The 21,547-nt window shown below is 38.4% G+C and overlaps 1 protein-coding gene across 1 annotated transcript in view; it reads right to left on the minus strand.

Moving 5' to 3' along the window:
- EGF (epidermal growth factor) overlaps nucleotides 1–18,872 on the minus strand; it is a 58,429-nt gene extending 39,557 nt beyond the window's left edge. Inside the window, exons 1-6 of the mRNA XM_035560006.1 lie at nucleotides 18,746–18,872; nucleotides 10,017–10,148; nucleotides 6,345–6,544; nucleotides 5,197–5,378; nucleotides 1,920–2,150; nucleotides 736–938 (exon numbers count right to left, since the gene is read on the minus strand). Of these exons, the coding sequence (XP_035415899.1) occupies nucleotides 736–938; nucleotides 1,920–2,150; nucleotides 5,197–5,378; nucleotides 6,345–6,544; nucleotides 10,017–10,148; nucleotides 18,746–18,872 (1,075 nt within the window). The remainder of the gene's footprint in view (nucleotides 1–735; nucleotides 939–1,919; nucleotides 2,151–5,196; nucleotides 5,379–6,344; nucleotides 6,545–10,016; nucleotides 10,149–18,745) is intronic.
- Nucleotides 18,873–21,547: the final 2,675 nt, after the last annotated feature.

A 21,547-nucleotide genomic window follows, 5' to 3' on the forward strand; every position in this document is an offset into this window, starting at 1 on the left:
AAAGGCTGTTCAATTAAATCAATAATACTCTACATCTGTTTTCCAGAGAACAGAGAACAAGACATTATTTTCCCTGGGCACCTCCCGCTTCCTACTGCCTCAGCAGGAATACTCAGGCAGGGTAAGTGATCCGTAGACAACTACTTTCACCTCCTGATCCCACAGTGAAATGCAGTGACATGGACACCTCACAGTGTAGGCTGCAACCGATAGTAATTAAAGACACCTAAGGCTCTCATTTGATAGTTACTATGGAAACTTCAGGTCTGTCTTAAACAGGATGACTCTTAATCCAGTCTTTTCAAAGTGAAGCTGACACTTTCACACTATCACTTGCAGGGCACACTACATACTTCTTAAAAAACTTCAGTGCTGTAATAATCAACTGGAGGTATTTAGATGTGCAGTGCATTAAAACTTCCAGAAGAGAATAGACATTTCATGAAGATAATCTACACAAAGAATTTAAAAAAAAAAAAAGGCAAAAAAAAAAAAAGCTGTACTCTGCGCATTTACTAGCAAAGTATAAAAAAACGTATTTGTGAGGAAAAATGAAGAAAAAAAAAGAAAAGACAAGGAGAAAAACACATTTATCTACACATATATTCAGATTAATGACATGAGTAGTTCATGCTCAGCACACGTTTTGCTGAAAATAAAATATTACTGTAAAAGATCAGAGTGCATTACATTATTACTCTCACAAATATAGCTGTATCATTACAGTTTACTTACCAAAATCCTGAAGATCTGTTCTTGCACCAGGCTGTTGAAATGGATGCACCACTTTTATCTCCACTGGTGGAAAAAATGATGGTTTCAGGCTAATTGTGACTACAACTTTTCCGGTATACTTGTTGGCTCTCCATATCATACCAGATTTCAACTCTGAATAGTACAGGTGGTCAGCAAAGAGAGACATACCAAGCAACTGATGTCTACAACAGAGAGAAAACAACATGAGATGGCACATTACCTGATCCCTGTCTATTTACTCACTATACATTTTCTGACCATTGAGTTCAGTCAATTCACTGTAAATACCTTTTATTTGTATTCCTATATATATAACTTATGTCATCTTATAGGTATATATGAGAGTCAGATGAAGTGCCAGAGACAGCCCCAGAGCCCAGAATCTGCAGATTTGCAAGAAACAGCTGCAAAATGGTGGGCACTTCTCACCAGTTACATGAACTGTTGTTCCAGACTGACCCAACTGACATGGAAAGCCTAGGTATCACCCTGCAGCCTGTTGAACCCAGCAACTAAAATGGGCACCTGCTTTGTTGAAGGATTTAGGCCAGGTAAGTCCCCCTGTTTCTCAGTTTTCAGTGTCCTTTTTGATGGGCATCCCTCCCATCAGGAGCACGCTCAGCTAGGCAATGGGGAGCAGAGGGGTACACAAAGGTTGTATAGGACATTTTCACCACATCTGCTGACGTTTGCTGGAGAGCCTGAGCACAGGGCGTTCTCCAAGCCTCCCTGACCAGCAGCTGAGGAGGACAACAGGCTTAGGGAAGGATAGGAAAGACCTGGTGGAGCTCAGGCTCTTGAGCACAGCTCAGACACCTGAGCTGACCTACTGTGACATTGGACAAATCATTTAATCTCTCTGCTTTTGGCTTCTCTATCTGCAGAAAAAGGCCACTAATAAACATTTAGAGAGGATTTCTGAGGATTAAGTGGTTATCGTTTGCTAAAAGCTTAGAAGATGGAGTACTCAGTGGCAGTATTATCCCTGCAACAGTGTCTTTTTTCCATTTTCAAATCTGTAGTTTTAGATCTACAGTTACACGTCATTTCTGCTACACTTTGTACTCCTCATGGTGTTATAAAATGATAAAATAAAAGTCTTCCTTTTATTTGGATACCTAGGAAATGAGTGTTTTATTTCTGACAAACTCAGAAAAACTCACCGGCCAGAACTCTGAAGCAAATGAACAGTTCCCCCATCATAGTCACACGATCCAATATGGGAAATCTCCTTCCCATGGTCATGCTGGATCCAGTAGAGCCTTATGTCAACCAAGTCTAGTGAGATGGCCTTTATTTTTTCTGTGGTTCTTAAAATATTTCTCACATCACTTCCATTGAGAGATGCTCGGTATATACCGGAAACTGTGCTGTCAGATGACCAAAATAACAACCTGCAGGCAAGAGAGGCATGTTTTGGAAAAAATATATGTATATGTTTACAAGATCATATCACTGCTACACATTCCTTATTTAGTTGCTCCTGTATACAGAATTTTTCAGTCTTACCACAGTGCTTCCAGAACCAAAACTAATCATAAAGCAAAAGGCTTTCTCAATACACATTGACCTATTTCAGGAAAACCCCATATACCTCTCCCTTAACATAACTCTATTAAGAATGGAAACATTTTTGACAACAAAACATTGTCTGTTTAATGGAAGTACAGTTACCACTACATTTTTGCTACAGTTGTTTTCTTGTTTTAATAAACAAGTTTCTATCAGGGACTCTATGACTCCGTTCAGGAAGCAATGAGGTACTTGAAATTTATCTCATGTAGGTCAAGCAGGAATCAGCCCAGCTTAACCATGAAGTGTTATTGTCTCTCTCTCTGCTTTGTTCAGCCATGCAGTCAGTGAAGGAAACTGGAATAACCACTCAGATCTGCAGGGGGCTCCTGCAGACTTAGGAAAAGACACGTCTTTGAGGCAGCTATGCATTGCTCTCTGCCTCTGGGGAGGAATCCATCTCCAGAAATTCTAGTCCAACATGTCACACAGTGGTACTTAACTTAAAAATACCATGTCTATTATTGTTTTCATTTATTTCTACCTTCCTGCTGGTTATAGCAGCCAGACTACGCTGTCATTGAATTAAGACAGTCAAAATACAGCTCCAATACCCAAATCAGTTATGCACTGAAGCTACTTATAGCTCAGGTTATTCATGGATCAGAACCCAGATTTACTGATGTGACTAAGGTTAGCAACAGTTCTTCCTTCCAACATGCCAAGTTATCTGTCATTATTGTATATTTTATTTTTTAAGGTTTAGGTTTAGATTATTTGCTTTAGTCTCTTATACTTTTGCACAAAAAACTCCAGGAAGCTTTATGATTTTGCCTTGTCTTCACAAAATTAAAAGATTTATATGTATGAAACAGTGTGCCATAAAGTCAGCTTTTCTATGTTTATTTAAACTATTGTTATAAGGACAAAAACAGGATTAGATCTCACCGGTAAGGGACTGTACTAAACAAGTAGGAAGAATCAGTCCTTGCCCATGGCTTTTCCTCACTTTTACATGGTCTACAATTATCATATATTGTTAATGTATAGGCAAAAACATATGGCCACAAGAACAGTCCAATTTTCTACTGCCATTTTTAAGCACTTCGTTAATATCTAGTTACATTTCTATAACACCTGCTATATAAGAAATTTCAGTGATCAGGAAGGTTGGATAAATGCTAGGATTCACTTTTTATTAATAAGGAAACTAAGAAACAAAGGTGGTTATAGTCTCTGCACATCTTTTGCAAGTCAGCATGTGGACATAAAATAGTATAAACAAACAGAAAGACAGAAGAAAAAAGATTAGAGACCAGCTTGAGTAATTGCCAGCATTTATCTTCTTTGCCCTCTCTTTCCCTTTATTTTGAATCCTTACTTTTCATCATTCCTAAACACCATTCTCTCTCTCTCTCTCTATATATATATATATATATATAAAAATCTTACAGCTATAGTCGCATTATTAGTAGCAAAATAATCTTATCACTGCTAATAATCTTATCCAGACCCCTTCTTTGAGAAAAACTGTTATTAGGGTATCATATTGACCTTCATTACTTAAGAGTTGCACATATTTTAGGGAAGACACTGTTGTAATCAGATTTAATGCAGGTTTATACCTGCTGGATAAACCTACTGTTTTTTATTTTTTAAATTCACTTCACATTAAAAATAGAGCCCTTACAGTTTGCATACAAGCAAAATGCACTAGGACATAAAAATGATGTTAGACTCCTTGGAGCCTACTTTCTTTACAGTTCATTACTGGCTTACTGGTCTTTCAGTAAGCACATAAGTACAGCTTCAGTGCTTGATGAATCACACCTAGGTGAATATACGCACTTGAATCTCCACAAACTTCTGCATGAGTTCAGCAAATACACTCTTATAATGCTATTTGTAACATGTCTTTCTGTGGCATTTGACAGTGGATTTAAGGACCCGTGAATATTTCCAAAACTGGTAAGTACTATATTAAAAGCAAATCAGCAATATGTATATATATAAAGGCTGATGTTCAGGTCTTTAAAGCCTACCCAAATGACAAGACTCCAAGGAATACTACTAATATTACTATCATCAGAAAACTATTTTATGTATAAATGCAATATGAAAATACACACAAGTCTTAATATTAAAATACTTTTACACAGTGCAGAGCAAGCTTACTGCAAGTTAAAAGTGGCAACAAAAATGTGATTTTGCTGTATCATAGCATCTCAAAGTCTCCTTATCTTTTATTTTCACAGACTTGAAGAGATTTACATGTCAAGAGAAATTAGCATGGAGAGACCACTGTGAAAATTCATATCAATAACTTCTGAGGATGCCAAAACTCTTATTTACCCATGGTTCTCACTGCAAATGGCTTGAAGCTGAAAGAAGCATCTTTATGAAGGTCAAATTACTGATAACACAAAGCAGCAACTCTACAACCAGAATCAATATTCAGAGCTACTGAGGAACAAAGGAAATAGGAACTTTTGTTTGTTTGTTTGTTTGTTTTTCCTGAAAATACACTAATTAACATTCTAAGTATGCCACGTTTGGAGCACAAGGGACTCCCAGCATTTGCAGGCATCATAGCCCTTGGTGCTCCAGTTCTAGTTCCTGTTACCCTGAAACTTTCCTCTCATCAAGAAATGACCAGCATTGCTTCTTTTCCCTCAGCTGTCCTCACTAGCAAAATTCTCCCTGATGACCAATAGGTATAGATTCTGCATTAGACTTTGATGGGCTTTTCTCACACATTTCTCTGGTTCTCTCATATACTTGTTAATATTTTAGCCTATTTTGTCAACGGTCAAGGAGGTATTGGGATACAGATAACACACTGCACAGAGTATCCTTAGAAACCACAATCATATTACTTAACATATTTTGAGACCATTTTCATGAAATTACTAACCTAGTTAAAATTACCTTTGCTCTGCATCAATGGTAATCTTTGTGGGACGACCAACATTTCTTAGAATAACTCTGCGTTTCTTCCCATTCATGTCTGTTGCTTCTATGGTTGATTTCTGTCTGTTGGCCCAGAGGATGTCTTGATTTATCCAGTCAATAGCAAAACATGAAATGCCTTTGTCTATGTAACACAGTCTCTGTAAACAAGCAAAAAACAAGTTTGCAAGAAGCATATGTACTAATTTAAGCTTGACTTTCAGTATAGGGACTACTGTGCTAGACTGAGGCTTCCCATCTCATTCCACTGCCTGCTTCATTTTCTCTCAGACCTGTAGTTATTTCTCTTTCTTATTCTTTAATCACTTTCATTTGGTCTTTGCACTTATACATACCCCTTCTGAACTGTGCAACTCCCTAAAAAATGGAAAACTGTTCTCCATCAGCGATACACTGGACTGATCTTTTAGCTACAACTTCTTCCTACATTTCACAAACTAGGAAGTACCCAGACCTGCACTGTTACAGATGGGGGAAAACCTAACACACTTTTGCTGGACCCTGATTCTTAAAAATCAGCATAAAATATATCAGTTAAGATTCCACATGGGTACAACAACACTTGCAAATTCTCTCCAACAAAAGAAGGCTCTCACAGCACTAAAGTGCAGCAACAACAGCCTGTCTTCCCTTTTAATCAGCCAGAGGCAATGAACTGCACAGTTTTTTCCCGAACAAAAGATGCAGTGCTAAAAGAAGCGTTTATGCAACCATAGAAACCATTAAAGATTGGAGAAAAAAAGAGTAGGATTTCAAGCACATTCCACTCATACCATTTGTGCCAGTTTGAGTTACAGTAATCTGGAAGACAAATTTCCATAACAATTAATTTAAAACTGATAGAAGTATTATTGTCTTCAAAGCTTGGGTTTGTCTCAATATCCTCCCCTTCAACTGATCCATGGAAAACACTATGTGTACTGTGAATGTGAGTAAAACAGCATAGGCTCAGGACTAGAACTATTACAACACCAAAACCTGTTTAATTAGTCTGAAGTGACAACCAATGAACAGGAACTCCAGAATTGTACCTAAAGAGCAGGCGGTTTCTTTACAGGGTTTTATGCCCAGTAACTCAGAAAATTTCAGAGAACTGATAACTTTACCTCTCGCTTTGCGCCAGTCACATGAATTCTTTGCAGAAGTCGCCTTTCTGAGTCTACCCAATACACTTTCTCTTCTGTATAATGAATGTCCATAAGTGTTGACAGACCAGCATCGGCCACCAATCTTTCGTGATTGGTCCCTTCAGTGTCAATTCTAAAGATGGCACTTCCATGGCTAAAAAGTAGGAATGGTACAGGGTCTGGTGTGGAGAAAAATAAATAAATGAGAAACTTAATAATAGATAGAAGTTGTGCTTTTGCTACATTACATTAAGTTCTCATCAGTATTATACTAGGAAAAGTTCAGGATCTAACCATTTCTTTCATATTTAATGATGACTTTCCAAACACATCACAGAGTGTCAATATGATGTAAACATAATGGTCCCTTCACATATATTGCTGAGAATTTTTTAGGTCAAAAATATGAGTAATGAAACTGAGACTGCAGAAAAAGTTGTTACCACTAATTCCAAACCCTATAGCCTAGTCAGAGGTCAGAAGAACCATCATGTGAATGCCAGCAGATGTTGGAAAAATTATGTCATGGATGCATCTCCAAGATGAAGACCAATTCCAGCTATTGCTCCGTAGCAGGAACTTTTCACAAAGAGATGGGCTGGAGTCTCACTTTAACTGTCCAAACAGGGAAACTGAAGATCCCAAGGTAGGGCAAAGGAAGAAGCTACAAAATGTGGAGGTTTCTTGTGACATAGAGGGATGGAGGAAAGCAAAGGATCCTTACTTGAAACTCCTACAGCTCAAAAGCAACAACTCATTACAAACAAAAATTGTATTCACACTGACTGAAAGGTATAGGCATATCAGTAAGTTAACATGAAATATTTTAAAATGAAAAACTCAATCCATTTATGACCCAAACTCTATAAATCAAATTAAGGTTGAAGTGATGAGCAACTAGGATGGGCCAAACAGCCTTGTCATGGCCTTAAAACCAGGTGGCAACTATGGCAGGAGTTAGTGGGTTATAATGGTTGGTGGGGCTGCAGATTACACTAAACTAATTTTATCAAGTCTTATTTGTTATTTTTTAGGGTATCACCACAGGACAGGGTTAAGATCATCCAGGAAAACTTAACTGCATTTCCAAAACAGAATGTTTTTTGTTTAGGTAATTTGAATATCATGGATATCTATATGGTGTGTAGCAGAGGAAAGGAGTTTTTGGGTAGCCAGCCACATTTTAGTCTTTTCTGATATTATATCTCGGAACACAAAGCTCAGTCTTCAATTTACCACTAAAACCACATTCAAAGAAGAAAGTCCCATTATGTTGGTAACTGGGGGGATTTATAACCTGGTTGCCTGAAACAACAGATCATGGCACACAAAAAATGCTCTAGTCAGGCAACTTTGAAATACAATTATTAATATAGATCCAACAGAATGACAGCTTTAAAACCCATCTAATCACTTGTTGAATTGATTTTCCAGGAATGCAAAAGTAACTCTCTGCTTACCAGGGATGGTTGTCATCAAGGATGCACTGAAATCAATTTCCTTGCACATATACTTTTGATAACTAAACTCATTTTATTAATCAGTTTTGCAACCTTTTAACTAAGTACCTTCATTATTAACATGAAACATAAGGTTTTAAACTCAGCTGACACCATTTCTACAAATTTTAGCCAGGTGCCATACCTTCACCATGGTTGCAATGTTGTTTGATGCAACCCCCTTCACAGCAGAGGAAAGGGACCAAGTTTGATTTCTCTGGTGAACAACAAGTTCTGACAAGCACTCAGGATGTAATTTACTGCTATTCACAAGGACGGTGATCAGCTTTCTAATTTCTATACTAATACACTGGTGTTCATTTGGAGTTTTCAAGGTATTACCCAGTTATAACAGCTGCTTCTGGGATGTTAGTGTCTCCCTTTTTCTGCTGCTATTTGTTCCAAGCAACCCCATGTGAGAATATTTAAACTATGAAGACTTATTTTACATAAATGAATGGTGAAGTGTAGCAAGGTTGATTTATCTCAGGAATTTGACAGCTGTACTGCCAGCATTTTTGCCAATTAGTTGACCAAGAACATTTTTATAATTTGTTTTTTTCCTTTCCACTCTCTGAATTTCCCACCAGGAGCCTATGAATGAGGACTGAACAAATCTGACTGCAGAGGGGCGAGCCAGATCTGGGACTTAATTTTATCAGGGGTTTAATGATCAGATAAACAACACCTGCATAAAAGACCTTCCAGTCTTTAAAACACGAGGACATATCACTTTGTGTACCCCCAACAGAAGAATTTATACATAGCATAAGGATAGGGTTCCTTATCCATCACGGTAGCTCCTGATCCATCACTTCTGGTGCTATAAAGGTTAGTAATAACTTTAAAAAAAAAAAAGGTTGAAAACTTCTGATAATGTATAAAATAGGATTATGCTTTGAAAGATAGCTGAGCAGAAATATTGTGGTAAGTTAACGGGTTTGTTTTTGTATCTCTTCAGTTCAAAAGTGAAGAGTTTAGAAAACATTCTTTTAAAAAAAAATATCCCTTTAAAGGACTAAACCTATCTAGGCAGGACTGAAAAAAAAAAGTCATACTTTGCTATCACTAAGAGTGATTCTAGGAGCTGACTGAGGTAACTGTGTTGGCGAAAATTTGGGAGCTGCAAAGAATATTTCTGATTGTTGTACATGCTCCCAGAGGCTACACCCAGAGGGACTGGAGTATATCCCCTACTTCTTGGGTCAAAAACCTGTCCTGCCATATCCCATCTCCCCATTAGAGAGAGTTCCAGGTAAACACTAGACAGAAAAAGAAAACCTGAACTCCTGGACCAGAAAGGAGTTTTAGCATATCCCAGACAGGAACCAAAACCAGACATTCAGGAAACCAAAATGGAGAGGTGAACTTCAGAGCACTCCCACCTCATATTCTAGATGCAATATAAAGTTAAAACAATTAATAAAATCTAGTTAGATCTTTTTTTCTATGAGTAGCATCAGTGCAGGACAGAATTAAGGTTATTCAGAAACCATAACTATGGATGTTTTCCCCTCAGAAGGGCTAAAAGCTTATAAAATTTGGATGCAGCTTATGTGTTCAAAAATCAATTTAAACTTTTGGGACAATAGGAAAGGCCTCACAGTAGCACTCATGTTTATTCTGATTATTCCCTATGGACCAAACCTAAAATAAGGGCTTCCTGCCTAACATTTCACAGCACTATCCCTAACCTAAATACACTAGACAGACATCAATGCCAACAGCCCAAAAGACGCAACAGTAGCAGGACCTTATGCATTGCCCTCTGTTCCTGGAAGTAGTAAGGAGAGGAAAACAGAGAGAGATTTCAGTTCTGAGCACAGAGAGAGAGTAGCTTTACTGAATAGTAAGTCTTCATTTGGTTTTATTTGTTTTTGTTTGTTCATTCTTCTTTCCACCACTATATTTTCCATTCTTCACCGTCACTCTTCTGTGGCATCCACTTTCACTCTTGCCACCTACCTGCACAGCAGGAGAGGCAGTTTTTCCATCAGCATACCAGAGCACCCCAGCTGCTGTCCAGAAACTAAGTCAGCATTGTGAGTTGAGACCAGACAGGCATGGCTCACTTCAAAATATAATGCCAACTGCTAAATAAATCTAAGACTCTAAAGCTCTGTTTTAATCACCAAACAGAAAATGACCTTACCATTCGCATAGCAAGACCGTTTGTCAATATCCAAGGTGTAGCCAGGCAAACAGGAGCAGATATAGGACCCTGGCACATTGATACAGGTTTGGCCACAGGCTCCCAAACCACCTTCAAGGCATTCATCAATATCTGAAATGTGGTTTTGAACAAATCAGGACAACTTGATGAGCAAAAACAGTACAAAGCAAACAGAAAGAATACCATTGGCATAGAAAGCTGATAACAAGCTAGTTAGAAAATGTAAGTTCTCATCATTAAAAGAGGAAAGGAGAATATCTGTATTGCTTTATGCATTGGTCTCAGGATCATTTGCCTTGCTTGTTGTCACATGCACAGTTATTATATGTAATTTTTTTAGAAATTACCATTCTCCCTCTTGTCTGGACACTCTACACAAATGGTCTCTGATTGCCCAAACACAGGGAACAGACTTATCTTGTACACAATTTCTGTTATTTGCATTATCATTTGCTATGCAAATGCTGCCTGCAGCTGCTTCCTTCTATTGTTATCCCTCTTTCCACAATAACATTTTTGCAAATAAATTACCAAATTTTGCAAAACAGCAAAGCTGCAGACTGCTATAGCACTGAGATCCACCTTGAGCTCATTTCTGAGTTCTTTTAAGTTTCAAAAACACATACAAAACATTAAAAAAAAATACCACTACATTCTGAGAGCAGTAAGCCCAAACCAACAAACCAAGGCAGCAAACAAATAGTAAACAAATTAATTAGAAATTTGACTTTTAACTGATAGATTAAGCTAAAACCTTTGGAAATTAGAAGATATTTGATGTATTTATGGTGTTTTATTAGAGTTTGAGACAATAAATATGATAAGGACTTCATTTTCCAAAAAATGTCACCATTGAGGAGCAAATTTTACACTAAGGGAGAAAGAAGTTGACTCCTTTGGCAGTACTCAGCACCACAGATGGCTGGCCTGGAAGGCTCAAAGAAACTTCACATCCTACTGAAATCAAATGTATCTGATAGCAGCTTGCTGAGGTTCTTGGCATCTGGAGTACCATACCCTTGTGTATTTCTTGGACAACCACTGTGAAGGATGCTCTGAGGAGCAGCTTCTCCCCTGCCCAGGATCTATTCGATGTCAGTGGCTTTACTTCTGGGTTTTGTCATTAGCATAAATCTGCATTTGTACATACAGGAAAAAAGGAACCAAAATGAATTCTTTTCAAGAAACACATTTGATTAAATCACTAGAGGACACCAGGCCGTTATGAGAACTACAGATATGTATTGACTTATTCTAAGTATAGCTTAGAACATTTTTTGTCTTTATTCCTGGTGAAGACTTACATCAAAGTTGTTAAAGATTGTGGATGTTTTACAACCATTTAATGTATCTGTACAGTTTCAGGAATGTTTCTGTGGCGTTTTCAGAGTTTTTCCACAATGTGTGCTCCATATAACAGATAACAATAGTAATTTAACAATACATAAATAAAAGCACATAACAATGTGGCAACGTACAAGATGTAATCAGACCACGTATAACTGATTTTTGTTGATCAGAGTACGAAGGTAAAACAGAAGCACTTCCAACAACTTAATTCCATAAAGCACTTTAATTCTAAACCACAATCTTCTTCACAAAATCAGCTTTCAGGAGCATATTTTCCCACACATACTAGGGCTGCACATGCCATTCTCCATGGATTAAAGGAGTAACTCCTCCAAATGTCCTCCAGAAAGTTTTGAATGGTTTAGAAGTTTGCCAATGGGCTACAGAAACCCAGAGTTCTAGGTTGCCAGTTTAAAATCAGCCACTCCTGGCTGACATTGCCTGGATGTCATTAAAATCAAAGAGCTCTTTGACAGCCTATACAGGAGTGCTTTGGTGACCTCAGCTCATTGTCACAGCTGCTGTCTGAGAGATGTGAAGGAGTCTGTGGGCATGAACACGGCTTGTATCTCACCCTGAAGCACTGGTTTTTGAATGGAGTAACTGGTTGACTAAGCTGGATGAACAAGGGCAAGACTCAGCTGATGAAGGCTATAATATAATTCACGTCAGTCAATATAACTTTTATGACAATAGTGGCCTGTTAAATAAACCTGATGTTACTCCTTTGAGGAAATCACAATTAGGGGTGCTAAAGGCAACTGTGTAGATGTAAGATTATTAAAGACAGAAGTCATTTTAAAAAGCAATGTGAAGCACTAATGAAAGAACTATTATTCAGTCACAATAAAGAGTACATTAAATAAGAATAAAAAGATAGGCCTGACCTGCAGATTGTATCTGGAAGACTGCTTACTCTAAAGAGGATTTGCATTCATTCTAGACAAATATCTGACTGCTTAGCAAGTTACAGGACAAGAAAAGTCAAATCAAAATACATATACACACAGGATAAATGAATGACAGTGGGGAAACAATTTTACTTCTGTATACGGCAGTGGTCAGACTATATTGGAATGCTCCTTGTATTTCTCAGATATAGTTTGTTAAAGAATCTTGAAAAATTAGAAAGTGGATAAAATAAGGTTAAAAAGTATGATTTGAGGGTAAGAAAAATAACTTTTCAGTGAGACACAAATATCTCTGTTTAGTTTATCAAAAAGAAATTTGGGAGAGGACTTGATCACAGTGTACAAGGGTCTTCACAAAGCAAAAGCATCAGCTTTTCTAAAGGACACTTTAATCTTTTGCAGGAAAGACTTAACAAGGACCGATGGCTGAGCACTGAAGCCAGGGAAATCAATTTAGAAATTCAATTCACATTTAACACAAAATGTGATTCACTAAGGGGACTAACTACCAAGAAAAACTGTGAAGTTTTCACATCAGTGGAAGGTCTCCAGGCAAAGTCAGAATGGGGAGACATGCTTTAACCAAGCACAAGTTACTGAGCTATGTACCAAGGTAACTGGGCAATGGCCTGTGATTTACAGGGAGGTCTTTTCCAGCATTAAGCTATATGAGTCTACAAAACTAACATTTTGTGAAGGCCAAAAAAAAAAAAAAGCCTTAGGAGAATTTGACCATAAAACCATCCATCAGGTGAAAGTAGCAATAGTAGCAATGCCTTCACCTGCATACACTCTTTGTGCCAAAGAGAAGCACACAGTCGCATCCTGCTGTGGCTGTTTTATGTCTCCTGGCAACCACTTTCCCCAGTGGGAACTTTACCCTGTGAAAGAAATCGGCTTAGGAAACACAAAAGCTGTCTGCAGTGCCCTGACAGCCAGTTCTGAAAGGAAGAATGAGGTTCTGCTCAGTTCTCAAAGGCTTCTTTATGCAGAAAATGCCTTGAGAATCAGCAAAAGCGATGAATCATGTCATCATGATGTTGGCAGCCCTCAATGACTTTGCATACAAATATGCCACTTTGTTGAGAGTCCTGAGAAATGCTCTGATTGCAGAAGGTGAAGCATTAGTATGCCTGGCAGGGACACAGAGAAACCACAGGGAGCCAGAGACCACCTTTCATTATAGCCCCGAACACATAGATTATGTACATAAAATATACACATGCAGATACACACACTCAAACAACTTCACTCAAACGTGGTTCCTGTGGAGTTGTACTGGGAATGAATTCAATCTGCTATACCCAGCCACCACCATAATCTTTTCAACAAAGTTGAACACGAAATTTCAGCTGGGTTACAAATGCTCCAGCTACCAACAGGTCACAATAAGATAGAAGTAGCACAGCTCAGTATCTCTGCTCCCAAGTTCTTAAATGAGATTTAAAGTACAACCTAATCACTCTCAGTTTTTGCTAGGGTAGAGGCTGTGGAGTGCTTCTATATCGTGGTAAGAAATATAATGTGAATGCAATAAAGTGTTTATCAGCTCATGGACTCTTCCAGTTCAGGGCCATTCTGCATAAAGCAGAATCAAATTTAGAATTGAATTCAAATTCAGAAACCATTTGTAAACATTTTGAAGAAAAATGGGAAAAAGATCCCAAAGTACTATGATATTGTTAGTTTTCTACCTTTCTGAACTCAGATCTCAATAGTTCGGCCACTAGAATGGGAAAAAAATACACTTTTTTTTGTTGTTGTTTTACCTTATAAATAAATTTTATGCATAAATAAGTAATTACTAAATCATATCCAAGGCAAAAATTTGAAAAAAAATGTAGTTCTAGTGGACCTCTACTTCCCAGATCATGTAGTTCAACTTTCAACATAGTGTTATTGGCTTGCCTTTCAAAGACGAATTTCATGATGCAGTTATCTGTCCCTTTTTGAAAGGCATCAGCAAATATTGTCATCCAGCTCCAGCAGGTTTCAAATTAGATACTAGAAAGTAGATGGGTTTTGCTCAAAACAGAACATAAGATTAATATCTGCTATTTTCCACTGAAAAAGACATTTTTTCATTTCCAATGAGAAAAACATTGATGAGTCTTGTAGTATTAGTCACTGGCCCTAGAGTCTCCTCCTCAGCCCACTTCACAATTAAACTTCATGTGTAGTATGATGCCATTTCTCTCATTTCTTGTGACATATTTACCCCCTTTCTATTTTGATGCAGTTTTTACAGCTAAGGATAGTATTTGTCCACATTCAGCTGGATCCAATTTCCAGAGAATTCAGTGGGAATCTTCTCAGGAATTGGCCTTTGGGCTCAGACCCATGTTGAAGAATTCCCTTCTGTTATTTGGTAACAATATTTTCAACCCTCTTTTCCCCAAGGCAATGGAATATGAAGTGAGCTAGCTGGAAGACAACTACTGAAAAGAAGCAAGCAGACATGCCTCGACTGCAGCTCTTCTGAAAAACAGGGTTACAGTGGGGTTCCAAAAGGATTATCCCTAAAGCTATGTCATGACGGGGGTAGACAACACAGCTCCTCATTTCACTGGCTCTTATTGCTCTTTATGCAATACTTGCAGGGAAAGGGTAGCTGTGAATCAGCAAGGTTTTGACATTTCATATTCTTCAGAATACAACATAAGAGGTCTTAACAGTGTGTCTTCAGAAGGCTGTATGGAGCAAACTAAAACCAGGACTTAGCTAATTAAGGTGAATTTAAAGACGTAATACAAATAGGAATAATTTAATATTCCATAAAACCAGTGTTCTATGACAGGAGAGTCGTGAACAGCAAGAAAGAAAGGAGGAAAGCCTCAAGTTGAGACACAGAAAGAAGCATCTGACTAAAAGAGTAGACCTAGATAGCTGCAGTTGTCACCTTCAGTTGCAGCCTTTAGCTTTGTAGGAATGTGTAGCATGCTAGCCCTGAAGAAGTGACAAGGGCTGATCAGATAATGTCAGAAGTTAGCACAGACCTGCAGAATTTAAGGATCTACGGTTAGGTACAACTTTACTAGTGTGGGTTGTGTTTGTTTTTTACAATTTTGTTTTCTGATTTTTAAATAACTATCTTTCTTCACCTTGAAAGCTTACAAAATGAATACTTAAAGTCAGCCCTGAACCAAGGTACAGCGTTTTTATATATTGCCTTTCAGTATTCAGAAAATAATATATTTACCTTGGGTAGCCCAGGACTGTCAGGCACTAGTGTCTAATCTAAAATCAGTAATGCAAGGGGCTGCTCTATGGGTGTCTTCAGATAAACATTGCCATCTGGGGATTTTTTTTTGGTTTCAAGTAAGGAAAGCATCTATATACCATGAATGTAGTATATTTATATATATATTGGTATTTATACCATTATAAAACATAGTGTTGTTAAAGCAGTACTTCAGGAAGAAACAATCAACTACTTCCAACAGGCATAAGACCCATCCCCTGGTGTACCATTTATGCTTAGATGGTCAAACATTTTAGAAACAGAAGCTGTCCCAGTACCAACTATGTATGCATCTTTACCTTGTAGGAAGAACAACTGTGTGGCCAAGACTATTTTTCTTTTAGAGGTAGAAGGTCCTGTTTTCACTAGAGTCTAAGGAAGATGAGTCATTGAATGGTAACTGAGTCCCCAGTCTTTACATCAGCTTAAAATAAATGATTAAATCAAGATGACAATGTCAAGAATTGCAGAAATGCTTCCAATAGTATCATAAATTTTTGATAAATGGATATGCTCATGCACCAGACTAGCCTTATTTTGACCTCATAATTTGTTCTCCCATACTTTGTCTCTTATAAACTGTGCTGTTCTGGGCTACGTGCCCCTCTCCCCCCCTCAAGGCCTTTCCTCTCTTGGCATACCAAGTCAGGATTCAAATAATCTCTCTTAAAATAACTGTATAAAATTATGTGAAACATTTAGGGTTGGATTTCACTATCCTTCCACAGGATGAGAAGGCCTTTGATCTTTGAATACCCCTAGAAATAAAAGGAACTAATTAAGAAGCAAGATATTTAACAACGTAAGAAGAGCAAAGCCTAGACCTTCATCTGTAGAGGTAGTATGGAAAAACAAATCTAGAAAAGTTAGAAAAACACTTCACAGCAAGTGTTGCTTGTAACAGCTCTCTTACAGAGAGCAGGCACCTTCTCAGTGGAGGGTAGCCCTTAGGGCTGGCAGGATGCCACCACGGTCACGGACGACACAGAACACTTTACAATGGGTATACTTATTACAGCTCACCGAGAACAGTCGCCAAGCCACAGTTCAGCTTGCTGTCATTGTTCACAGTTCAGTAGTATGAGTCATGTCTCCCACTCACCACTTTTATCCCCACTATTACCTTCAAAGCCTGCCCCCAGCTTCCTACCACTTGCTTCCACTGCACACCCTCCATCTCATGTAATTAATGAACTAGAATATCATACATCCGATCTTCTGGTCAGAAGGGAACTTGAGCATCAAGCACACAGAAGAAAGAGGGGAAATCCATGCCATCAAAGTATCCTTCAGTCTGATATTTCACTTCAAACCTTTGCCTTTTCTTAATCCCTTGCAAATCTCTAATAAAAAGATACCTTAGCACACTTCATTTTTCATTTATTTTATGTTACACAAAATAGCTCATAGCAATGTCAGCTCTTACTCAAAAGACTACTTCTATTACTACTTAGTTTGCTGAGTTACTGTCCCTTCAGTTTAGGTGCTTTACCTAGAATCCCCCTCAAGACTAGTAGAGCAACTGAAATATCTAATTTTCAAAAGTTGTCTCCATTAATGGAAGAGTGATGCACATTAATTTGCAAGGTAAATCAACTGAACTTAAAAAATAAAAATAATCCTGTAGCTCTTTGAACTTCAATATTTAGAGTTCATTTTGGCCCACAAAAAAAAGACAACCAATATACTTCATTTCAGGAGGATTGTCCTGAAATGGAGGTGTCAACTCGGCAACCCAAAAATGTAGAAGTCATAACTAATATACATCCTAATTAGTTCGTGGAAACCAGGTTCATATCAGCAAATAACATGGACCTATAGAAAGGCTCTGTAAAGTGCAACAATTGTTGAGGATCTGGCATACAGACTGCATACATTTCAGTGTGGGGTTATGGAGAACCAGGTCTAGTCTGGTCCTGTGGACCAAATGGCTATCAACAGCCATGAGAATAGATGCTCTCCTAGGGTACACCTGGTTTATGTTGGCCTAAAGGGAACCTAGTCCATGCACTCTGAGACTACTCCATAATGTTAACACAAGCATTAGTAAGAGGCAGCAGTATAGAGATTTGTTTCAGGAGGGTGTTCCTCATTTGAATTCAAGCGTCAGCACCGAAGTACCCTAGGTGTGTTTGGCTCTCTGACAAACCTTTGGTCAAGTTTGTTGTTTGTACACAAAAAATGCCTAGCTCCTCCTCTCTCAATACGAGGGCATTTAACACGCATACTTCTATTTTCTGCTTACAAGCTGGTATTTCTTGGCAGAGTGCACAGAGAAGGCACCTGTTATTAAATCACTGGAATCATGTCAAGAACTGAGTCAGGGCCTCTGAAGCCCAAGCAACTAAGGCAAAAGCATTAACTCCAAGTATTAGGTCTGTTTGCTAGGCTTCCGGGGAATTTCCTCATCTCCTGCCCCAAAAGCCCACAACTTCACTGGCCCTGGCTTTCTAAAGAAATAAATAAATACAGAAAATTGGCCCTCAGGGTAGCAGGGTGAAAAGAAGGGTTCTGTCATGCTTTGTCTTACACTTGGTAAAGAATAAGAATCTGCATTTCACATGTTCTGAGTCACTGGAGGATCATTATACTAATAATAGCATCATACATCTCACTCAGACTTTAGCACTGCTGTATCAAACACATCTGTGTTTCACGTATTGTATGAGACACTCATTATACATTAGCACACATCTACACCTACCTGTATGAACACAGAACAAGTAGTTTTTAAAATTATCTAGCCCACATCGAAGTATATCCCAATACACATACAAAAATATTTAAAAATACTCTTTCTTTATAAATATAGAAATATAAAAATACACCCATGCACAAATGATACACATATAAAAGCACAAATACATGTGTGGATGTGTCAAAAATAAAGAGACACTAAAGCTATGGAAAGGAATTTTAGTGACTAGCATTCCGTTCAGACCTCTTAATGATCATATAAATCTTTACCCTGCTTTCTGATAGTTAAACCGACACACAAGTGACTGATTTCTGAATAATAAACTAAACAAAATGAGTTCTGTTCATTATGAGAAGCAAGGGATACTGAAAAGTTGCTTTATCAATTCTGCCAGTACAACACACAAGCAGTCTGGTTAAAAAAGAAAAAAAAATCATTAACAATTACGAAGTTCAATTAAGAGAATACAAATGTGGTTTTCTTATTCTGTGAATGGTCAGCTACTTACCTATACAGGCAGAGTTTTCAGTCTTTAATCTGTATCCATTAGGACAGTTCCAGTGCTGCAGAGCTGAGAGGCTGACAAAACCAATTTTAAAAACCACTGGCAAAAAAGCAACAAGGAAGAGAAACATAATCTTGAGGTTTTTTTAAACTGTTACTAGAGAAGAACTAGCTTGTACGCAGTCATATCCAGGACAAAATGAACATGTGTAATCCCAAAAGGTTTCTGCAATCTCCCGCTTTACACTCAGACATCTTATCACAATACCAAGTTTTATCTTTGCCTTGCTTTTCTTGTCACTTTAGTCCTTACTGTGTCTGACTACAACCTTGAAGAAATTCCTGGGAGATTTCTTCCCCACACACGTCGTTTTCTCTCTCTCTCTCGTTTCTTTTTTTTTTTCTTTTTTTGGAAGCCAAGTATGAAATGCCTGACACTCTTGCCACAAATTTAACACAGCTTAAAAGCAACACTCGCAAGGATCGCTGTCATTTTCCTCCCAACAAGCAAAGCTGCTGTTTAAATCTTAAAAGCAAAGAATTTAGAAAACTTCACCGCTGCTCTAAGTGAAGTACAGGGAGTGAGATCTCCAGGTACCGTCCTCCAAAATGCAGTTGCTTTTTACGTACAAGCTCAGACGGACTCCTCTTTGCTTTTTAAAGCTCTACTTGCCCCACCTCTTCTCTTTTTAGTACCACTTGAGTGAACCCTGTGTTTGCAAATAGTAATGTGGTCAGTTCCTTACTACAGGGAACCGAGCCAGAATGCTGATACCCAGCCACCCATAATAAATACAGTCTATTTAGAAAGGCAGCCCCTCATGCTTGAGAAGTACCTACAGCGTGACAGCTAAGTTTTATTTCTCATGGACTGTAGCCTGATTTATACCTTGCCTGTTCAATCGTGATTAGTTGCACTGATTTTAATATCATCTTGTGTTTTACCACCAGAAACAAATGTTGTCTTTAAAACATTCTATGCAAAAAGGAAAAAGAAAATCCTTCCAGTTTCTCCAGTAATGGGAAATACAAATTGTCTTAAGGTCAAATTCAGATCTAGGGTATGCGTCTGTGATTCTGATATCAAAGAATTTGCAGCCACCTCTCTCAGGTCTGAATTCGGCCTTTCTGCAGTTCCAGGAATATACCTGCTGCCAGAGAGCAAGGTAACTTGTTATGAGCCTGCAACTCCCACCCACATCCCAGTCATTTGTATGTGCACATCAGTGTTGTAGAAGGCTACTGCTGTGGTGCAATGCATTTTTACACCTGTTTTGCTGATGTATATGCACTAGAGAAATTCCAGGAGCATCAGTCTCCCAAATCAGGCACAAATGCAAGTAATTTGCCCAATTTTGAATGTGCTGAGATTTAAGCAGGTGTTTAAGTAGTTGACTCCACTGGGCTTTGTTGCACTAACTACTGTAATGCATTTTGGTTCTCTTGCTTCATTTATTATTATTATTATTATTATTATTTCCATAGTATTGCACTAGGATAAATGCTAACATGACAGCTGGGAACAGCAGCATCAGACAGTACAGACAGTAACCTGCAGCTGTGCAGACTCTCTCCCTGAGAATTTCCCTTCCCTATATTGGTCTGAATCGATAAGAGTCCAGACTTGCACTGACAGAAAATAAGAAGCACAAAAACTGATTATAAACTGGGCCACTCTCCACTAAAAGCAACTGTTTCTTGATGGTTTGGGTCTGTGTGTAGCCACATTCTGTTTGCTCGATCTTCACTGCTGCAGCTAATGCAACTAATTAAACCCGGACTGACAAATGGAAGCCACGTTTTCATATACTCTGCTCAGAACTGAGTCTCTATTCTGCGTGCTATAAAATCCAATAATAGTAATGTAAATTATGCAGGGTCAGACTCATGCCAAACAGTATTTGCTTCTCCAAATAGTTCCCTGGAATACAAAAGGGCAACCAACAGGAAAGTGCAGCAGCGCCATCCCATCTAGGACTACAGGATCCTGCCCAGGAACCACGGACATGCCACTTGAGTCTATTTTGCTAAATTGGTTCCTCCCAACATGATTTTCTTCAGTGTTCAAGCTGGGAGCATGCAACCTGGACAGCTCAGAAGGAATGTCTCACTTCTTTGTGAGTAACCACCAGCAGAGTGTTTGCTAGTCCCGGCACAGCTCTGACCTCTTCCAGGCAAACTCACTGAAAGAGACAAAATCAACAAGATCTCCCTTTCATATTAAAACCCAGAAGCAATTTCTGTGTTACACCAGAAGCTCTCAGGTTCTCTTAGTTTCTCATTTACATGCATTGTCCTTTCCAAACATCTCCTAGAGTCTTCCCGCCCCCTGCCATCCATTTCCTCTTTTTTCCTTTACTCAAAACATGGTCAAAAGCACGTCCCAGAACTGCGCTTTTTTCTCTAAATAACAGTGAAGAGAGAACTGTCTGACACATCAATACCACAGTGATCTTTTCTGGAAGAAGATATCCCTTCTCTGCAGTCAGATGAAGAGTGGTTTATAAAGTCATTGAGTTCACCATCCTAGAAATAAAGGAATGGTTTAAAAACAGGCAGAAAAAACTCTTAAGAGGGGAAGCTGGTTTTTCAACCTTCATTAGCCACATGTGCCTCTGACCAAACCTAACTCCCAGACCCACTGTGTGATATGATCCAGGCCTGAGGATGTGCATAATTTACTTGAAAGTAGATAGAACTGACCACCTCCCCTTAGATAAAATCAGAAACTTCTCTCCAAAGTATGAAATCCATCCAGCTGTACCACAGCTAAACTTTTCAAACATACCATTTCTCACCAAGTGGT

This window comes from Cygnus atratus, chromosome 4, assembly GCF_013377495.2.
Source record: "Cygnus atratus isolate AKBS03 ecotype Queensland, Australia chromosome 4, CAtr_DNAZoo_HiC_assembly, whole genome shotgun sequence".
Classification (NCBI taxonomy): Eukaryota; Metazoa; Chordata; class Aves; order Anseriformes; family Anatidae; genus Cygnus; species Cygnus atratus.